This window comes from Pteropus vampyrus, unplaced genomic scaffold (genome assembly GCF_000151845.1).
Source record: "Pteropus vampyrus isolate Shadow unplaced genomic scaffold, Pvam_2.0 Scaffold358, whole genome shotgun sequence".
In the NCBI taxonomy this organism is placed as follows: Eukaryota; Metazoa; Chordata; class Mammalia; order Chiroptera; family Pteropodidae; genus Pteropus; species Pteropus vampyrus.
Window position 1 is genome coordinate 792482 of NW_011889139.1, and position 21207 is coordinate 813688.

At 45.4% G+C, this 21207-nt stretch overlaps 1 protein-coding gene and 1 pseudogene across 9 annotated transcripts in view; both read right to left on the reverse strand.

Annotated features, from left to right (window-relative positions):
• MMP28 (matrix metallopeptidase 28) overlaps positions 1–12814 on the reverse strand; it is a 36966-nt gene extending 24152 nt beyond the window's left edge. For 2 of the 9 annotated variants that reach the window (XM_023522838.1, XM_011379356.2), the window contains exons 1-3: positions 12375–12813; positions 2876–2955; positions 2464–2651 (exon numbers count right to left, since the gene is read on the reverse strand). In XM_023522838.1, coding sequence (XP_023378606.1) covers positions 2464–2651; positions 2876–2955; positions 12375–12485 — 379 coding nt within the window. In that variant the 5' untranslated portion in view covers positions 12486–12813. Of the gene's footprint in view, positions 1–14; positions 1539–2463; positions 2652–2875; positions 2956–12374 lie in introns of those variants that run through there. The other 7 variants (XM_011379355.2, XM_023522835.1, XM_023522837.1 and 4 more) reach the window with 7 other exon arrangements.
• A 432-nt stretch (positions 12815–13246) lies between these two features.
• On the reverse strand, positions 13247–13377 carry LOC111731283 (annotated as a pseudogene).
• Between the last annotated feature and the right edge of the window lie 7830 nt (positions 13378–21207).

Below are 21207 nucleotides of genomic sequence, written 5' to 3' on the forward strand. Positions count from 1 at the left end.
GAAAAATCAGCCCTGCATGCACAGAGGGGAGAAGACACTTGGAATGAGGTTGCCAGATTTAGCAAATTAGAATACAGAATGCCTGGTTACATTTGAATTTCAGGTAAACAACAAATAATTTTTTTACTATAAGTATATAAAAACAAAACAATTATTTGTTGTTTATCTGAAATTAAAATTTAACAGGAGTCCTGTATTTTATCTGGCAGCCGTACCCTAGAGCCCAGCTTCATCAGAATAGCATTCACCCACATAGTGAAAAGTCACTGGCCTAGGAATCCACATCATTTTTTAAGCACCTACCCATATTCTGGGGTTTCCCACATCTGGAATCTCACTTAATCCTCCCAACGACAAGAAGGTTTGGCTATACTCTGGCTATGTGGCCCTGCCTGGGAAAGTTGCCTAAGCTCTTTGTTCATAAGTTTGCCCATCTGTAAACAAGGATTATAATGGTATAAAGGTATGACCCTATCTCATAGGGTCGTTATGGGATTAAATGAGTTAATCCACTTAGAACCATTCTTGGCACATCATAAATGTCCAGTTTGTTAACTGTTATCATTACATTTTCTTTCCTAAGGCATAGGAAGTGCTCAGTGCCTGCCAAGCCCACAGCTTCTTTCTAGGTTATGTCTTCCCACCCAGGAGGTGAAGGAAGTGAAGCTGCCGTGGGTCATGTTGTGACCAAGAGGGAAATTCTCTGTCTAATCTGGCCACTGCTGTCTGGCCCAGGGGTCAGTGCCAGACAGTGAAATGGGGCTCTGCTGGTGGGGGCGAGGCCACTTGCCTGGGAGGTACCTTAGCCCAACTCTCTTTCCAAAAGAGATGCTCCGAATTGGACAGTGACAGACTCCATCGGAGTTTTCCTTTGGGCATGAAAAGATGAGATGCTCCCAGAAGAAAGCATCCCGAGTGCTCAGGTCACATCCTGAACGTCCAGGAAGTATCATCCCAATTCTCCATGAGACCATCTCCAGTCTGGAAGTGCCCCTGCTGAGTCTGTGTCTGGGGCTGCCCCATTTCCCACTGTATTCTCATAAGCCTTTCCCCTTGGTAAACAGGGTCCATCTCTCTTCTGCAACCTGAAGGGGCCTGTGTCTCAGATGAGGAAACAGAGCAAAGTGACAGCTCAGGTCACACAGCTGATGAACCTAGAGCCCCAGCTCCGGGAACACTGCTCTTCCTGCTCTACCAGGGTCTCTTTGCTCACGCTGCTCTTCCCTTCTATCTTGTCCTTCTCCTCTGCTGCCCAGAAACACAGCAGTCAGTACTGGGGATGGAGTGGGTGGACTGGACTGGCAAACACCTGGAAAAAGCCATCCTCTAACAGCTGAGGGGAAATATCCGCAATTTCCTTTTGAATTAGCTAAGAAATAAAAACAAATTATGTGCCTTCTGTCTTGTTCACAATGAATATTGTTGGTAAAAGCAGTTAATGCAAATTCAAAGAGGCAACAGCCCAAAGTGCTCACAGTAAAATTAATTATAGAAGAAAACCTGACTAAACAACCCCATCTTGTTAGAAATCTTGAAAACTGAAAAAAATTGATCAGAGAAAATTAGACTTACTAAAAAAATCAAGATGTTAAAATCACACAAAAAATTTTTTTAAATAAAATTACACAGAGCAAAACTTGTAAATGATGAAGAATTGACAGAAGAATAAATATCTTTATAAATCTTAGATCTGTAACATTTGACCCTGGAAGGTTGGATTTGGTCAAACAAGGAGGAAGAGGAGGGGGGAGAAAGGGGAAAAAACCCCCCAAAACTACAGAAGGAAAACCACAACAGTAGGATCTGTAGAGTATAAAATGATAAAATGTTCAGAATAGGCAAATCCATGGAGACAGAAAGGAGTTTAATGGTGGCCAGGAGCTGGGGGGAAGGAGAAATGGGGAGTGACTGCTAATAGGCATGGGGTTTCTTTGTGAAGTGAGGAAGATGTTCTGGAATTCGATTGTGGTGAAGGTTGCACAATTCTGTGAATATACTAAAAGCCACTGGATTGTACACTTTAAATGGGTAAATTGTATGGTATGTGAATTATACTTCAATAAAGCTGTTAAAAATGTGCCATGGACAAAATAAAACTGATTGATGAATTATATCTTTGTTGAATAATTCTTATGAAAAAGAATCAATTCTAATGAAAATAACTGCAGTAATATATACAGGAAAAATGTTGGCAATAATTTGACTGCCCTGTATAGCAAACTGATCAAAGAATTAAGTGGGCTTGATGAGGTTTGCTCTGAAAAATACTTGTACAATGAAAATTCATCAGCATAGGTATAATTATGATTTAAACGTCCGTTTTCGCCAACATGGCCCTGAAGTTGGAGAGGTTCTATTTGTCTACTGCTCTCCCCTCCCCTGCCTTAGGCCAAGCAGTTTTTCTGGCCATGGGGCTTCAGGATGGTGAAGAATGCAGCCTAGCTAGATTTTCACAGTGCTCACCTTGTTTTGTAAAACGTTTCTTACGCCTCATTTTGGCCCTCCGACCAGCAAACAGGGTACTGACCCTCTCGGTCCAGGCAGCCTGACTGTCAGTATCTGCAACCCCGCAGCGAGGCCGTGTCATCTGGCGAAGGGTGGCGGGGTCCAGCACACCACTGACAGGCAGCTGGGATACCCACTGGAACTCCCTGTCAGGAGGAATTGAGATAAAGGACCACAAAAGGAGGGTGAGTGGTAGGAGTGAGGGCAGGGAACTGCCCTGGAGACAGCAGGAGGCTGGGACTGGGGCGGAAGGGAGCAATGGAGCATGACCCTCTGGAAACACGTGGGAGGCCAGCCTTCTAGCAGGAGGGAGGAGGCAATCTAAGCTTATACCCCATCACTCACAAGTCCCCTCTATCCCTCGCCCTACCTGATGGCATCGCTGAATTGCATGGATGTGGGAGCTTTGGAGACTTGTTCACTGAGATAGCCATACTTCTCCAGGAATGCCTGGGGGAGAGAGAGAGGTCAGCTGTTCCTATTGTGTGGCATCCTTCCCCCACATTGGTCTCCATGGCATATATGTCATGCTGGTCTCACCCCTTGTCCCAACAGGGTCTATGAGCTATACGGCAGAAAGTCTTGAGATCAAAGTCAGAAGGACGTAAACTCAGTGTTAGGCAAATCCATAGAGATGACTAGCTGGGCAAGTCACTCAATATTTCTGAACCCTAGCTCCCTTACTTCTAAAACTAGCCAAGCAGTCCCTACCCTGCGGATCTCATGGCATTGTCAGGAAGCTGGCAGGCCATGCTGGGCAGGAGAGTTATGGGCTCTGGAGTCAGGCTGGCTTGTGTTTAAATCCCAGTTAGCAAGCTACTTCTCTAAACCACTGGTTTCTCATCTGTAATATAGGATTAGAAACAAAACCTGCTTTACAGGGATTTTTTTTATGTGTATGTGTATGTACGTGTGAGAAACACAATAGTGAATATAAAGTACTTAGCAAAGTGCCCGCCACCTAGTGGGGGCTCCATACAGAGTAGCTATTATAATATGCATTATGTAGATATGCACTATTCATATACCTCAACTCTGCTCCTGATACAATTCACCTCTCTAGGAAGTTTCCCATTTTGATGGGGAGTTGAGCTGATCACCTGCAGGCTCTGGGATGCATGGACTGAAAATTACTTATCTAATTCTGGCTTCTTCCTGAACAATTCTCCTCTCCCCAGATGCAGATGTATTTAAGGCTCAAGAACAACAAATGCACTTGCCCTCAACCCTATGATTTATATAAACACTTAACTCTCTAGAGAAGTACTTTTTGAATCAGAATCCTGCAACTTTCTCCTTTCATTCATGCGTTTGTTAATTCATGCAATGTACTACGTACTTTGCCAGGTACAGCGGTCAACGAGATGTCCCTTAAGGTGCTGATACGGATAGAGACGGACAATAAAAGCACAGATAACAGATAAAGGAGAGCGTTTTGGTGTAATAAAGAAACCGGGTGACGTGATTAAGAATAATTTAGAAAGAAAGTTTACGTCAAAAGGTCAGGCAAGGACCCTCTGAAGAGCTGATGTTTGATCTGAGTTCTAAAGAATGAGAAATAACTAGGTGGGACGTTGCAACGAGGTGGGAAAGGGAGTTTCAAGCAGAGGGAGCAGCAAATGCAAAAGCCCTGAGCTAGGAATGACGTTGTGTATGTAAGGAACAGAAGGAAGGCCGGAGCAGTGAATGTGAAGCAGCAGGGCACGCAATGACGTCAAAGAGAGAGGTGGACTGTCAGCCAGCGTAAGAAATGTGAGTTTTATTTTCATCTTTATGATGGATTAATTGTGGGGAATGAAAGAAAGGGAGGAATCCAGGATGGCTCCTAAATTTTTGCCTTGGAAGGTAATGCCATTTACTGTACGAGGACGTCTGAGGGAGAAACAGCTGGGGTTGCGGGGGTGGAGAAGAGGGGATTAACTCGATGATGCCAAGTGGCACTAGCTGTATGATCTCGGAGCTCAGGGGAGAAGCTGGACTCTCTTAGCATTGTAGATAGATGATGTGAAGCTGTGGACCTGGATGAGACCTCCTAGGAAAATCAATATAAGGAGAAGGTCCCACCATCCAAGTGCCTTTTACTCACTGCCTGCCCTCATATACCTGGAAGCTGCTCTCTCAAGAACTGAGTTCTTGAAAGACAGTGGAGAGAAGTGTGTGACTCATTGTCCTTACCTGTCACCAGTCCTACCCTGAGGGGGAAACAATGTACTTGTAGGCTAGCTGTTTGCCCTTCTCACTGATTAAGCCCCATGAATCGCTTCTTTAAAATGTCACCTCAGCTGCTTATTCTCATACAGACACACATCATCTCTTAATTTTTACCACTCCTTGCTGTGTTGCCTAAACATAAATAATTTTCTGTCTTACTTCTTCTCTTAGTCACTTTTCTGTATTTCTTAACTCCAATCAACTCCAATCATAGCTGCTGCCTCAAGAAAAAGGCACAAAATGGGACTGAAACTAGACACTGAGCCAGGATTTCCAAGCCACTGAGCCAGGATCTGCAAGCCCCTGAGCCTTTGCAAGTATCCAGCTTCCTCTTGGTGGATTTCACTGCATCCATCTTTAATGACCTCCATGTCCTCTTCTCAATAAAGCCACTTACCATAAGGAACCATTATGCTAGGACAATAGAACTTTCCAAGTTCGTTTTATTGTTTTTCTGCAATAATTTATTAGAATTTCAGCACTATTGTTTTCTTTTTTCCCTTTTCTCGTGTACACTATTTTGGGATGCATAATGGATTAAAGGAGTTCTAGTGGCTTTATCTGAAAGATTATTTGCTGCTCAGCATAGTGTGGCATCATGGAATAGCCACTGGGCTTGGAATTCAGAATCTGTTCCCAACCCTGACTCTGCTGGGTGGCCGGGGACAAATTACTTAACCTCTCTGAGCCTCCATTTTCTCATCCATAATGTGAGAACAAGAGTAATTCCACAGAATTCTCCGAAGGATTAAATAAAGCTATGCACATCTAGCATAGTGCCTGGCATATAGTAAATGCTCAATAAACAGTTGATCTAGTTGATTAATCTTAGAGGGAAAATTAACAACAGACTTTTGGAACGCAACCCATCTGTAAGACGGGAACTGCTTTGAACAGGCAGTTACACTTCTGTTCTCAGTTCAGGTGCTCTCTCCCAGAATTGCCTCACCCCAGCCAGGTGCCTGGCTCTTTGCCTAGCCTCCTCCCTTTCCCCTGGTGAGGATGGAGAGAGTGGCTTTTTAAGGGCAGTCAGGGAATTAATGTCTCTTTAGAAGTAGTTTTGCTAAGTAAGTGATTTGGGAGAGATGGGGTCACAGGCCAACAGGCTGGCACTCCCTGTGCTTCTCCCCACAAACCCACCCAGACCTTATCAGGTTGTTGGCTCCAGTTCTGGAACGATGAAGCCTTGGACAGAGGGGGAAGAGGGAGGGGAAATTGACTAGCGGCGTCTCCTGTTTCCTGGCTGGGCCTGTGCCTGGTGCTTTGGAAGACAAGGTAGTTGTGCAGGGTAGGATGAGGGTGGAGATCTTTTTTAGGGTTCCATCAGAGGAGAAGTCTTGAGCCTTTCTCCTGACTTGTCTCTAGGACCTTGTTGGTTGCAAGGCATAGCTGGATTCCCAGGAGGCAGTGAGCACACATCCAGGACACCAGCCAAGAGACACCAAAAGAATGAGAAAAATAAATGTTAAGAATCTGACATTGTATATTTCCATAAAAGCACTGAAGTGTTATCATGGGGCTTATAAGGACTTAAGAACTCCCCTATACTTATTTTATGTTTAATATATCTATATTAACTTTTTTTTTTAATACAAAGTAAGTTCCCCTTGATATCATCAGTGTTGAGTGCTCCAAAGTTCTGTTGAGTGGGCAGACCCATGTGCCTGGTGAGGAGGAGGCAGGCTTGGGACACCCTCTGCTCCTGGAGCTCTCCCTAACCTTCTTCTGTGAGTCCACTTGCTGTGCCTCAGTTTTCCCCTGCAAAAGTGAGAAAAAAAACCCTGTCTATATCAGAGCTGGGGTGTGGGGTAGGGGGCAGTGTGGCAAAGGGATCCCAGGACTGGGAGGTGGAGCTCTCATTCTCATCCCAGCTTGTCCCTAACTGCAGTTTTCCTGGGGGCCTGTGTTCTCTCAGGGACTCTCTGAGCTCCACTGCTGGTCACCTGTTCCTCCTTCGCGGAGGTAGTACACAGGCTCCTCCCCTCTGCTTTGCAATTCAAATACCAGGTTTCTGTTCCCTGTTCTCCACCCATTTTCTCTCCTGGGGAGCTCAGGGCTTGAGCTGAGTGGAGAGGAAGTGGGAGGGCTGTGCCCCTTCGGTGATTCACCATGCCTGGGCCTAAAAGCTGATGCCAACCTGCCTCACCTACTTGGTCAGGGCTGGGGCCATTTTCCTGGGGAGTCGCCTCTGAAAAGCCCTAGGAATGGCTGTGGTGCCTGGGTAAAATGAAAACAGTTCTTCCCAGGACCCAGAAAGCTGAATGGAATCGGAACTCTGGGGGTTCTATTCTTGCATCTGTCCTGACTTGTCATGGGAGGGTGTGTAGAGCCCAGCCCATTTAATGCCTGAGGGAAGGGGAAATTCTGGCCATTTCTGAGCAGGGCAAGACTAGCAATAAGGTGTAGCAAAATGAATCCAGGCCTGAGTCAGGAACTCTGAGTCACTGGTCTGGCAGGGCAAGAGCACTGGACGGAGTATCTTGAGTTTTATTCCCGGTGCTGCTGCTAGTTATGTTTCCTTAAGCAAGTCCTGTGCCTCTCTGGGCCTCTTCCATAAAACGAGGAGGTTGGATTAGAGCTAAGTTATATTCCAGGTCTGTCTATTATTACAGCCTTGCGTCTACTACTGATTATCTGTGTGAACTATAACAAAGTTATTTCACCTCTCTGTGCCCTAAAGTATAAAATGGGGGTAAGAATACTGCTTATGTTTCTTATTGGAGAATTGTGAAAATCCATTAGGAAGATGATTTGGGAACGCTTTATGATAATTGTCCCATTAAAAACATTATTTTCCCCTCTGTAGTCACAAAGCTTTCTTGCTGGAAGTCTAGGAGGGACAGCTCCCAGTCTCATGTCCACAGAGTGGCTGTGACAGACATACTCTATATCAAAGAATTGCAGCAGCAAAAATGAAACCAGGAATTTAAAAATTGCAAAATGGCAAGCTTACACAGAAACCATGTTGCTTTACCTATGATTTATTCCATGTCATATTTTTTCCTTATGATTTTAGTCTTCCGTCGTGACTCTATGTGACTGTTTATCACCCAATACATCTTTTACATTATAAGCCAAGTCGAGATGCAAGGGATGATAGTTGGCGTTCTTCCTCGCGTGTCCTATAAATAAAAACGTTTTCTGGTAGTCAGGAGCACAGTGAGCCTTTGACTATTGTAGAGCGTTTAAGGGGATTAAGCCTTCTTTGAGTTTCACAATGATCTGGCAAGAACATAGGCATTTTCAAGATGAAGAAAATAAGTCTCAGGGGAGTGTAGTACCTTGGTAAGGAGTCTCAGTGAGTGACAGAAGCATACTTGAGTCTGAATACTCTGACACCTATGCTGACACCTATCCAGGATGTTTTGTTTCACATTTAGATGAGTGACTCAGAGGCTTTAAGACTGAGATAGCAGGGGGCCCGAGCTGCTCTCTCCAGTGGGAGATGGCCCTCACATAAGAAAAAGGCAAAACTGGGGGTCTTTCTAACTGGATTCCTTCTGTCTCCTTTATAAGCAGGTCTAGGGGCAGAGCAGAGGGAAGAAGCTGTTCAGGTGGCAGATTCAGCTTTCAATAGAGGCCGGGCTCAGACCTCTCATCACACCTCAAACCAGATTTCTGACAAGCCACAGGTATTCACCAAGACTGAAGCATGTTCCTTCACAAAGACAAACATCTGCTTTCAGGATGCTTTGCTTTTGCTCTCAGACCCTTGAGGTCTACTGAAGGCCTCAGGGCAGTGGGACCAGCTCAGCTTCTTTCCATTATTTTGGGTATAGGTTTGACCTTCTCTCTCTCTGACTCCTTTTCTCTACTCCTCCTTTCCCTTGTCCCTAGTCTCATATTCACAAAGTTCTGTCTGGGTGTAACCTAAATACCTCTTACTGTAATCCCTGCTCCCTCCTTCATTTTCCATCTTTAAAAAAGTTGGAAAATGTTAGCTGGCCAGCCGCCATCCAGACCCCATCTTGTGCTTTTTCTACTATCCAATAACCATGCTGTCAGGATCCATCGTGTTCACGTGGCTTGTGAGGCTAAGTTTAAGGTGCAAAATAATGCCCTAACCAAGGCTGGGTTTAGGGAGAATTAACTACCTGTCTCTTTTTTATTTCTGCTTTTACCACCCAGATTCACTAGATTTCTTGATTTTCAAGCTGGCTTGCCAACTACTTTTCCACCAACTTACGGTCCTTTGGGACCCTTCAGAGCCTCTTCTGCACTTCTATTCATCTTGTACTCATGAGTCACTAAGCTGAGCTCTTGGGAACGGTTTCCACACCCGGGCTTTTGAGTTTCTGACTCACAAAAAGTCAAATGAATGGCTCTGGGGTATGAGAAACAGACACAGCATTGGGGGTGGATGTTTTACAGAAGCTCCAGTGTCTCCCTGGAGAAGCAAACTCCCCGGCTCCTTGTTGTACAGCACATCAGGATAGCTGAGCAGGAGAACAGTGGAAGGGAGGTCCTAGACATACTGCCTGGTTGTTCTAAAGAAGGTCTGGGCAAAGCATCACAGATGGATCCCTTGGGATAGTCTGTGTCGCCCAAGAACAGGGTAGGGCCTGGCTGTGAATAGGAGAGGGGCCAGGGTGATTATGTCATTCATTAACTCTCAATATTGCAACTCAGCAGTAGAGGCCCTTCCTACTCACCAGAGTTGTGAGCAGCCCTAGTTTTCCTAAGTGGGCAACAATGAACTTGTTCATAATGCAGCTTTGTAAGCAGTCTCCTCCCAGGCAAAGCCCACTCTGGAAAGCCCTCAACTTTATTACTTTGTGTTCACACAGGGGACACATGCACACAGGGTACAGGGATACACACAGAGACATGGGAACACAGACACATCCAGACAGACAGACATAGACACGCAAGCAGACACACAAAGGCATAGGCATACAAACACACCAAAGCCCAAGAATGTTAGCGCTAGAGAGAATATTAAAAGTCATTTAAGAAATTTAACTTATTTTACAGGGGAAACTGCAGCCTGGAGAAGTGAAGGGACTAGCTGAAGGTCATACATCTTGTTTTTATTATTTCTTTTCTTCTATGTCCTGAACTCTGACCTTTGCCCGTGAGCTCAGCAGGACTGCTGTGCTTTGCTGGGGTCTAGCTCCCTGCACTGCAATCAGGGAATTACACCCAAGCAAAAAGCTGGAGTGATCTTGGGGCTCACTTTGTGCGGTTTTCTTATACGGATGGCTGTGGTTCCCTAAATGACCACACAGTAGCTCCTATTCCCATATTTTTCTCACAATATTCCCTCCCCGTGATCTGGGGCGTGCAACTGTTTCAGCCAACAGAATACAGCAGAGGTGATGCTATGCAACTTCCTAGTCTAGGTAATAAAGAGGACACAACTTCTCTCTCTCTTTCTCTCTCTCTCTCTCCCACATTCCACTCCACTCATCCTTGAGACCCAGCCACCATGTTTTGAGGCAGCCCAAACTGGCCCACATGGAGAGAAGAGACCATGTGGATAGACCCACGTGGAGAACTGAGGCCCCCAGCTGACAGCCAACATCAACTACCAGATAGGTGAGTAAACAGCCTTCAGATGATTCCATCCCCAGACATTGCAGAGCAGACACAAGCTGCCCTGATGTGCTCCACAATACCTATGAATGTAATAGATGGTTGTTTTACTTCACCAAGTTTCAGGGCAATTTGTAATGTAGCCAAAGTAACTGCAACACCATCTCAGGAATTATAGCCCTGTGCCGCCTGTTGTCCAATGCTGAAAATAGTTGCCTTACATATTTTGCCTTGTGTTATTGTTTTAGGAGAGCTAGTCACCAAGCCAGGACTTTAATCTGCAGCTCCGTTCTCTAAAATAATGATAAAAATACTAACAACGATACTGAGAGCAACTTTCTTTTATAGACTTCTTTCTTTTTCCTTGGCACTGTGCTGATCTTAATGAGACCACACAATAATCTTGTGAAATAGTTATTATTAACCCCTTTTATACACTGAAACCCACGCAATTGACCATATACAGAAATACATATATATATACTGACAGACAAATTTGCACATAAATGCATACCTATGTACATAGACATATAGGGACACATACACACCTATAACACATTTCCAGAGTTTTTATGCTTTTAGAATGTTTCTCATCCTCAGAGTTAAAAATCCTCCTCCCCTATTTATGTTAAATACACTGAAAGAGACTTAATCTGCTAAATATTACATTTCTCAAGTACACCCCAAGATGAAATTCTCTTCATCTTGGGCCACCGCAGGCAGGGGTGGCAGAGATATTGTCTCTGTTTTCTGGCCAAGGGTTGCCTGGGACCTGTACTTGGGGGGAGGTGGAGTGGGACTTTTTAACAAGACTTGGCTTGGCAGACTGAAGCTTTTTCCTGGGCCCACAAGGACTCTGCACTTGATGTTGTAAGATTCTAAGTTCAGAGAAACAAAGTGATTCTTGAAATTGCAAAAGTAAAGAGCGCAGAGCAAAAGACCAGTGCTTGGAAGGGGAGGTGGTGAGGGAGTTTGAGAGAGGACCTCCTTGTTGAAGCAGGGCCCTTCTCAGATATTCCAGAGCGGTAGTAGGAACTGGCTGATTGATGGAAGGAAGGGAGATTCAGAGGGCCCTCCTCATTCTGCAGGCTTCTCAAATTCAGCTTGTCTCTTCCAAAGAAGGCAAGTGGGAGGATACTGAGAAGCTCTCAACTGGCAGTTTTAGAGCAGAAATGATGCTCTTAAGGGGCAGGGGGAAGAGTCTTAGGGCAGAGTGCCAGGCTCAGTAATTTAGAATTTATTCACATCTCTTTTCCTTAAAATAGTGGAGACCCCAGTCCTACTCCTAAGAAGAGCTAAGAATACAGAGATCCATCTTTGGGGAAGAAAGAAATGATACTGGTATATTATTACGATCACCTTAATCCAGAAAATAGATGCCCAAGTCCACCCCTACTACCTCGCAAAAAGCTGCAACCTATAGCAAGCAGTTGACTCCAAAGGAGGAAAATGAAATGGGAAATCTTTAAGGTTCACTTCCACCTCCCCACCCCCTATTCTCAAGTTCAGTCCAGAAGCACTGTTTAAAGCTCCTTAGAAGAAACTCTTTTGAGAGTAGTATACCACTCTCACCCATTTTACAGTTGAGGTAACTTGTTCTGAGCTTGGGCACTGACTTGCCCAAGTTGGTCAGCCCCAGAGGCAGCACCCACCCAGGAAGCCAGTTCTGTTACTGGTATTCCAGCCCCGTCAACAGAACCCTCTCCACCGCACCAGTCTGGGGGCCTCTACAGTGTCTGACACTCGTGGAGGGCTCCGGGCATCTGATGAATGAACTGCCAAGTTTCCCCAGCCTAAGAGGTGAGGAACAGTGGCTCCATGCCAAACTGGGATGCAAGGACTCCCTATCTCTCTCAACTTTTGCCTGTCTGTCCCATCTTGTCTCTCCCTCTTGCCCTTGTCCCGGAAAATCGATGCAAATCAATGTGCCTGTGTGGTCCCAGACCTGCCAAGTGGGGAGAATGCTGCCCCAGGTCCTTTGTGTGCAAGTGTGAAGGTTGCAGAGGACAGGGGGAGGGTAAGGCAGATTGTCAGCTCAGATGAGAACGGCTGGGTAGCCTGAAGGCAAAGTTCTGGCCGGTCTCGAGCACGCGGACCCTCTCCGCCCCGCACACACCCCTTACCTCCGCCTCCCTGCGTAGCTCCCGGCTTACGCGCTCCGCGAACTGGGCGTCCAGGCCGCCCCAAAGCAGCAGTGGCAGGGCGCGCAGCAGGAGGCCAACACGCGCGGCCATCTCGCCGCAGCCCCTGCGGCGGAGCGCGGGGAGGTGGGGAGCTGAGGTGCGCGGGGAAAACTGCCCCGCGGTCCGCAGTGCCCGGGGCTCCGCGGATGCTCCAGCTCGGCGCGAGGTGAGTAGGTTCCAGGAGTTTGCCAGTGCCGGGGCTTCGCGCTCTGGGAGGTTTCTCTGCCGCGCTTCGCCGGGAGCTGGTCCGAGGTCGTGCAGCTCCGGCTGTGCCTGCTCAGTGGATTGCCGGCCTGGAAACCTAGTAGGCAAGGGAGGAAGGGAGGGAGGAGGGGGCGGGAGCCGGGCACTGCGGCCCCACCCACCCCACTCTGGAACGCGCAGAAGTCCTGGAGCCTCTTCCGCAAGCCGCACCGCCTCTCCGCGTGCCTGAGGACCCGTTCTCTCGCCTGCCACCTCCAATTGAGTCGGATCTGTCGGGGTGGCGGGGGAAGGCAGGGGGCAGGGGAGAGAAGAAGGGTCTTCTCCTGACGGTTGTGGCTACCTAAGACTTCTATAAGAGCGGTCTTGGCCTGAGGGTCATTGATCGTTCAAGCAGGCAAGTAGGGAGAGAGACTCTGGGTGTGAGAGAAAGAGTTTCGGGCTGTGGTCAGAAGAATTGAGTTTAAGTTTCAGATCTGCTTCTTGTGAATCCTGCCTCAACTACCTGCTGGCTGTGTGGTCTTGGGAGAAGTCACTCACCCTCTCTGAACCGATTTTTCTCATCAGTAACTGGGGATAATAAGAATACCAACATCAAGTCATTGTAAGGAGCATTTAATGAGAGAATAATGCCTGTAAGAGACTCAGCACCGTGCTTGGCATTATGAAGTACACATTTAATTAGCAATAATCATGCCTCGGATAAACCTCATTGGCTATGATATTGCCACTGCACAAAGCTATGAAGTACGCATTTAATAAATGGAAGCCTGCAAGCTTTGTGACCTTTGGCAAAGGATTTAACTACTTTGAGCGTCAGTTTCCTCATCAATAAAATGAGAGCAAATGATATTTAGTTCCTAGTGTTGCTCGTAGATTAAAAGAGAAAACGAATGTAAAGTGCCTGGCTTTATGTATCCCACGCAGTCGTAGTAAAGGTGTGGGGGAAGGATTTACGTGAAAGCCTTAGCTAAACTCGCACTGAGCAAAAGTAAACTGTTTTCATTATCTGCCTTAGTAACTGCCAGCAGGTTGTTGTCTCTCTATTAGTCTCAATTTGCTAATCTGTAAAATAAAAATGGCACAGTGATACCCTCCTCTGGAGGTTGTGTGGATTAGAAGAGTTGATGTACTGTAAAAGTAATTTCGAATATATAAAGTGCTAAGCAGATGTAATGCGGTGTTTTTATCCTAAGGCTTAGGGCCTCAGAAGGTTTAGTAGCACACAATGCTTTTGTGTTGTTTAGAAAAAGGGGCCGTTCTGGTGGAGGAATTTTAAAAGACCCTTCTTTGATTAGCCAGCCTTCTTGGAAAGAGGTGTTCCTTGTGGGTGAAGTAATTGCAGTAGGCCCCACCCACCTCCCAACCAACCAATGGAAGGGGGTCATTCATCCTGAGCGAACCAATTAGAAACAGACGCTCCTCTGGCAGCTAAAAAGAAAAAGGTGTCTTTCAATGGCACATCCCTCCTTGTCCAGAACGAAGCCCCAGAGATTGTGGACAAGGCCTGCGCCTTACCCTTTGAGAGCTTTCAGACTATTTGGACATTCTGGAAAGAAGGTTCTCAGCAAAGGACAGAACAGACTGTGACACAGCTAAAGGTTCAAGCAAAGTCTTGTGGAAAGCCTGGAAGAGGGAGATGCTGAAGGGGAGGGGGTAGTGTTGCTCGATTTAGCAAATAAAAATACAAGTTGTCAAAAAAAAAAAAAGGGATGTCTAGTTAAATTTGAGTATCAGATTAACAATGAGTAATTTTTTAGAATAAGTATGTGCCAATGCAATACTTGGGACATGTCTATACTAAAAAATTATTCATCATTAATCTGAAATTCAAGTTTAACTTGGTATCCTCTATTTAATCAGGCAACCGTGTGTGTGTGTGTGTGTGTGTGTGTGTTTGGGAGGATGTCAGAAGGTTGCAAGTATGACATGGTATACAGTGCCTTTGACTAAAAGTTGGATTTTGATAGGCCAAATATAACTGCTTTGGGGCAGAGAATTCTGAGTACCAGTTGGTAGGGACACTGTGGACCAAGCTGGAGTCAAACCCAGAGTTGTCAATTTTTACCTCAGGAAGTGTTTCTCCATTCCTTCCTCCAGCACACCCCAAGGATTCTCCATTTCAGCTACATTGGAAGGAGAGGGGAAGGCAGGAAGCAGTAATTCTCTGGAGGGCTGAGTGACAGGCTCAACCACCCAGAGAGCTGACCCTGCCTTTCTCTGCATCCCAGGCGAGCCCTGGTGCCTGGACCTCAAAAACTAGTACCATTGCTGTTTGAAAGTTGATTTCCTTTGCTCTTCTTTTGAGTCCTTAAATTATTTCATCTCATCCTTACCTCTCCCCACTCCACCTCTGCTTATGGTCACTTGGAGATGCCATTCAGACTTGGAAGTGCCTGCAAGAATTTGTGCAGAACAGAGCTTCCTTCACCTACACACTCACCATTGAACTTCAACTATGCTTTGCATAGGATGTCTTTGTTTCTCAGGAAGACAGCATGTTTCCATGATTAGAACCTGGGTAACAGAAGCTTCAGTTCCTTTCTTCTTCTGAAGCTTAGTCATAAATCTCAGAGCACCAAATTCTGTGATCTTCTCAGGAACACAGGTGCCTATACAGCTCCACAACTGGCTTGCTGCTTGTTTCTATTTTCCAGGATACATCCTGAGCCAAATAGCTTTCAATGGGGTGAAGAAGGAAGGCAGCTTGCTATGTGAGAGAGGGATCAAGGAGGAAAGGAAGATGAGAAAGGCTGGGTAGTTTATTGGAAGAAGCTCAGTCCACAGCCAGGCTATCAGAAGAGCGATGGGAGGAGAATGACTTTGGAGAAGGGATTCTCAAAGCTCAGTCCAAAGATCATCCACATGTAAAACAATACTGTGTTGACAAATTGCTATATTAATTCAATACCATTATTCCTTCCTCTGGTAGGGATGGGAATAAGATATTAGAACCGTAATAATGGTAAATACTTGTTGAGAAATTAACATGTGCCATATATGTGTTATACATAAATTATGTCATTGAATCTTTGCAGCTTCCTTATGAGAAAGCTACTATTATAAGTATTCTTATTGCATCATAAAGACGAGGAAACTGAGGCACAGAAAGATATTACTTGTCCAAAGTCACAAATCTAGTAATGGAGCCAGGGTTCAAACCTGGAGTGTAAGTCCAGATCTTAGGCCCTTAAACACTATACTTTCTCACCTCAAGTCAAATTTAATGTGGAGGTACATATTAAAATTCAGATTCCAGAGCCTTACTCCAGATCCACTTAATCACTAAATACTAGATACCAATGTTCAAGAGGAAGAAAGCACTAGGTTTTCCAAGGGTCTGGCTTTCTACTTCCCTCTCTATCTTGACTGGGCAGGTTCCTGACGCAGCTGGGCTGGCAGTCCTCTCCACACCTCCTCTTCAAAGAGAGCTGCTTCTTTTCCCTCCTGCATTAGACTTGGTTCAGATCCACATTGCATCCCAGCCATTCAAGAGTGGACAGGACTTCTGTGGAACTCATGCCAGGGCTTGGGCATGTTGCCTGCCCTAGCTGGCAGCTGCCTGGGTCATTCCTTCTTCTCTGACAGAAGGCAACAGCTGGCCAGGACCCCTTGAATCAAGCAGGATGTGTCCACCTGGACAAGGCCCCTCTGGGCCTCAGTTTCTCTTTTCATAATATGAGGAACAATCAGCTTTGTCTCTGCCCTTTCCTCCTTCCCAGGAAGTGTGCATAACACAAAGCAGATTTTATCAGAAGGAATTCTGGAGTCTGGAGAAAGGCACTAATAGAATGATCAACCTCCAAAAACCACAATAATAAGAATGAGAAGAGGAATAAAGAGGATATGAGATTAGCTTGGAAGAGCTGAAAGGAGGCTTTCCACAAAGTTGTGAGAACTTTAGGTATGATCATTTGTATTCATTATTCACCATAACCTCTGTGCATTTTTAGCTGTGATTCAATCCAGAAGCCCTGACTTTCTAACAATTGCTTCTGCCTCTAGAAGAGAAATTTCTTCTCTCTAGCACATACGGATGCGGGCTCATCAGTCTGGGTCACATTCACAAGTGTATCTCCCTATTTACCCCCTTGTACATATGCATATATGCATAGGCTCATATGGAAGTAGAAAAAGCAAAAAAACATTGCAGCAAGACAGACCTGGGTTTGAATCTTGATTTTTTTCCCCGCATTCTCTTAAAAGTTGCAAGTCAACTAACCACTGAGTTTCTGCCATTTTAAAATGGGACAACAGTAACTCCTGCCTTTTTTAGTGCTCCAATTTGCTGTGGGGAGCAAGCTTGACAATTATTAAGTGTTAAATTTTATCAAGTGCTAGATAGTGGGTGCACAGACACAAGCATACACACATGTATTCTTTACACAGGTTCACATTTGAGTGTGCTCACATCCAGACAACATACACAAGCCCGCCCTAGGACAATTACATGAGCACCTCCTTGCCAGGCAGTGCTCTTTGGCTCCCCTAACCCTCATCACGATTTGCTGGGCGTCAGCCTCTTCTGGTTTGTTTTTTACTCACACCAGGACCCAGGGGACTTGCAAGGAGCACAATAAAAGCCTGGTCAGTTTGGCGCTGTGCCCCACTTCCTTTCCACATAAAGGCTATCTAACTGCCAGGCATCTGACCTGAAAGGCTGGGCCAGGACCTAATCGGCATCTGCTGCTGTGCTCAAAAGACCTGCTAACAGGAAATTGTCTGGTTCCTTTCCACCCCAAACAGGAAGTGCCTGCCACTGTCCAGAGGACAGGGTAGACTGGTCACCTACAAGGAGCATTCCTCTGCCAAAGTGGAACCTCAGGGTAATCTTCGCAGAAGCCTTGCTCTCTAGGAAGGCTGGAGGAGCAGGGCTCCAGGGACGCCTCTGAGGCGGGTGGGGGTGGGAGGGTGATGATGATGGCTACTACTGCCTGTAGCACCTGGCACAGAGCAGGCTGTCATTCGTTCAACAAACACTCAATGAACACTTGGGAGACATAAGAAAGGCCTAGATAAGGTTTTTGAGCTTCAGGAGTTTACAGACAAGTGAGAGAGACAAGTTGTGCCATTTAAAAAATTTATTCATTCATTAAAAACAAGGTCCCCCCCTTCTTTTAGCGCCCATTATTTCAGGTACTATTAGAGGCACTGAGGGGTTCAGAGATGGACGATGCAACGCAACTAGAGAATAAATTGGCCTCTAATTAGGGAGGCAAGCGTTGAAATTTGTGGTATAACTGTGAGTTCCACAGAATTTCAAAAGAGGCAAAAGATCATTATCTGATTTTTACTCTGATGGGAGCAATGACCTTTTTCCCTCCTTCCTCTTTTGCCCTCTACAGTCTATTCTCAAGATAGCAGCCAGAGTAATCCTGGTAAAAACCAGGCCAGTTCCTGCAGGACTTCTAAGTGGCTCCCTCTAATGGCTTTCCTTCTCACTTTAAGTTCACTCACAGTCCTTAAAGGGTCCTACAAGGCCCTACCCTGGCGGTGGAAGGGTTGGGAAGTCAAACGGAACGGAGGCAACTCAGAAATTATCAATAGAGTTAAAGAATAAAATTTAATTGAGTTAATTTTGAAGATCTAATTGGTTTTATTAAGCAATTCATGAATCACCAGGAGAGCACTCCGATGAATTGTACAAACCTTTTTATAGGAAGAAAGAGGGTGGACCTAAATTAAGAGTGGATTATTTCAGGCATAGACATCTTCCCTTAGGGAAAGGCAGGGGGCCTTATCAGGCAGATTACTTCACTAGCATGGATCAGGAAATTTCAAATGTATTGGTTTAAAATTCCACTCCTGGGAGAGGCTGAAACTGCAATTAGGTTAGTTATTAAGTTTGGTTTGGTGACATGGCTTAGCAGAAGTGACTGTTTGGGCCTGTTATTCCTTCCTTCCTCTCTCCCTCCCTCCCTTCCTTCCTTTCTTTCTTTCCTTTTTTAAACAATAGCTAGAAGACTCTACCAGCCATAGGCTGGAGAAATAAACGGAGGAGTGGGGTTTCTGGAGCCCAGGAGCCAGGGTAAGTCATGGAAACTGGAGCTCTGGAGGAAACAGCAGCTGCCTGAGACATCCTCCACTACCACCACCACGGAAGAGAGGGATAGGAAGAAATACCCCTTGCTCCTCTCTTTTTCTATCATCTAATGTCCCACCAGGACACCCATTGGCTGATTTCAGTTGGAAGCTACCGCCTGAAGGAATCTCTGAAACTGAAATGCAATCTGCAGGGATCAGCTCCCCATGTGAGGACTTGACGAATGATAGATCAGGGGCAAACAGACCCAGTACCAAGATCTTTGCAGATACATTCTGCTAAAGCTGATATGTAAAATGTACCTGCTGTTTTCCCTAAATATACAGACTGAGACAGGATAGTGGAGGTAGAAGGAGCAGGATTTTGTAGCATGAAGAATAACTGGGTGAAGTCTGTTGCAGATAATCATGCCCAGGCAAAAACCTGGAGGGCAGGAGGGCATAGGAGTAATGTGTGAGTCCCTTTGCGGCAGAGCAGGATCCTTGGAATAAAACCCCAGAGCAGCGAAGACCTGGGAGGAGACCTGTTTCGAGTTTGGGAGACCAGGAATACTGTAAAAAGAACACTTGGCTTGGTCCAAAGGCTTGGGTTTGATAAAGAATTTCATCTTGAGCTTCAGAGTTCTCATCTACAAAATGTGCTTAACAGCAATACCTATTTCATAGGGCATCCAGAAGATTAAAAGAGATAGTGGATATAGAAAACTAAATGTCACTCCTTTGATCAGATTCCTCAGATGTTCCCCATGGTTTTAAATTTAAAATCCCAACTCCTCCACAAGGCACACAAAGGCCCTTCAAGCTGCAGATTCTGCCTACTTCTTTCACTACATTTATCGCCACTTCACACTCCTGCAACTCTACAGACCAGCCAGACTAAATTCCTAGAACTTTGCTCTCTCCTAGTCTTCACAAATACAGCTCTAACCCTGGAGCACGCTGTTCCTGATATACACTCCCTGGATCATTCCTGTTCTTTCTTCAAAGCTCGGTTTAAGAGGCATCTCCTGCAGGAAGTCTTCCTTAATGCCCACTCCACTCTTCACATGGGCTAGATGAACTTCCTCAGTGTTTTCAGAGCACCCTTTGCATCCTCCAATTCTAGCATGTTTAGTAGTTGATTGGAATCACAGATTTATACTGTCCCTGTTCTGAGATTGCAGTTTCTGGAGAAGAGGGGTTGCGGTGCTTCCTATTTATTTCCAGGGCCTTCCAGGGCCTGACACCTAGTAGACCTCAGCAGATGGCAGTTGAATGAAGAATATATGAATGAATGAATGAATGAATGAATGAATGAATAGATGAATGGTGGTATAAACTTAAGGAGTCAATGATGAGCAATACTTTGTGTTCCTGTCCTTTTAAAAGAAATCCCGATTCTAAAATATTAAAAAGAACAATCTAGAGTCTCTCCTGTCAATAACCCAATTCCTTCCTGCTATCTATCGCACATACTTATTCCTCTACTGGGTTGCCTTCCTCAACATATAAGCTGAACAGCTAAACTGTTTTTAGTCATGAAAGAATTTTTATTCCTTTAGCCTTGCTTGTTTTGACCTGTCTAGAGAGCTCTGTGACCCTCTAAATCCAGAGCTGAAGGCACAATTATTGTTGGTATAATGAAGAGAGATGACCTCATGCTTTTTTTCTGAACTGAAGGCATTAATTCTGGACATATTGCTTCACCTCCACCCCAGCCTGCTCCTCCTCTTGTCATTTATCACAGTGAATGACATGCCATCTGTCCACTTGCCTAAGTGGGAAACCCAGAATTCACCCCAGATTTCTCTTTGCTAGCTTCTCCCACCCAAATTGTTCACCAGGTCTGGTCCAGTCTACTGCCTAAGTATCTCGGGGATCTCTTCACTTACCTCCATCTCCACAGCCACAACCTAAGTTCATGCTGCTACGATCTCTTACCAGAATGATTGCACTGGCCACCTAATTGGTCTCCTTGTTTTTAGGTACTTTTCATCTTTATATGTTCTTGGTACTGAGGCCTGAAAATGCAAATCTAATCTTCTTTTAAAATCCTCCGATAAGGGGTTCCCACTGTCTTCACGATAACAGACTCTCAGGTACTTTACAAGGTCTCAGCTACTTTTCTGGTTTCATTTACTACCATTCACCCGCCACCCCCTCCCCTCAGGTAAACTTGGAACATATTGAATTACTTATTTTGCAACTAATCCAAAGCACTTTCCCCTACTTCACTTGGTCAACTCTTGCTCACCACTTATGGTTTGCCTCGGATGTCATCTTGCCCTCGGGGAAAAAATGTTCTTGTGTGCTCTTTGAACATTCAGTTTTGTCTCACACTCCAGAGCTCTAGCTCCCTCTAGGCAGTACAGTGTAATGGTTAAACCCACAGGCAGTGGTATCTGGTTACTAGGATTCAAATTCCACGTTGTGCATTTACTAGCTGTGCGACCTAAAGCAGGTGAATTCTGCCTTCTCTGTAACGTGAGGATAACATTTCATCTACCTGTCGTGAGAATTAAATGAGATGATGTAAGGTATGATGATAGCA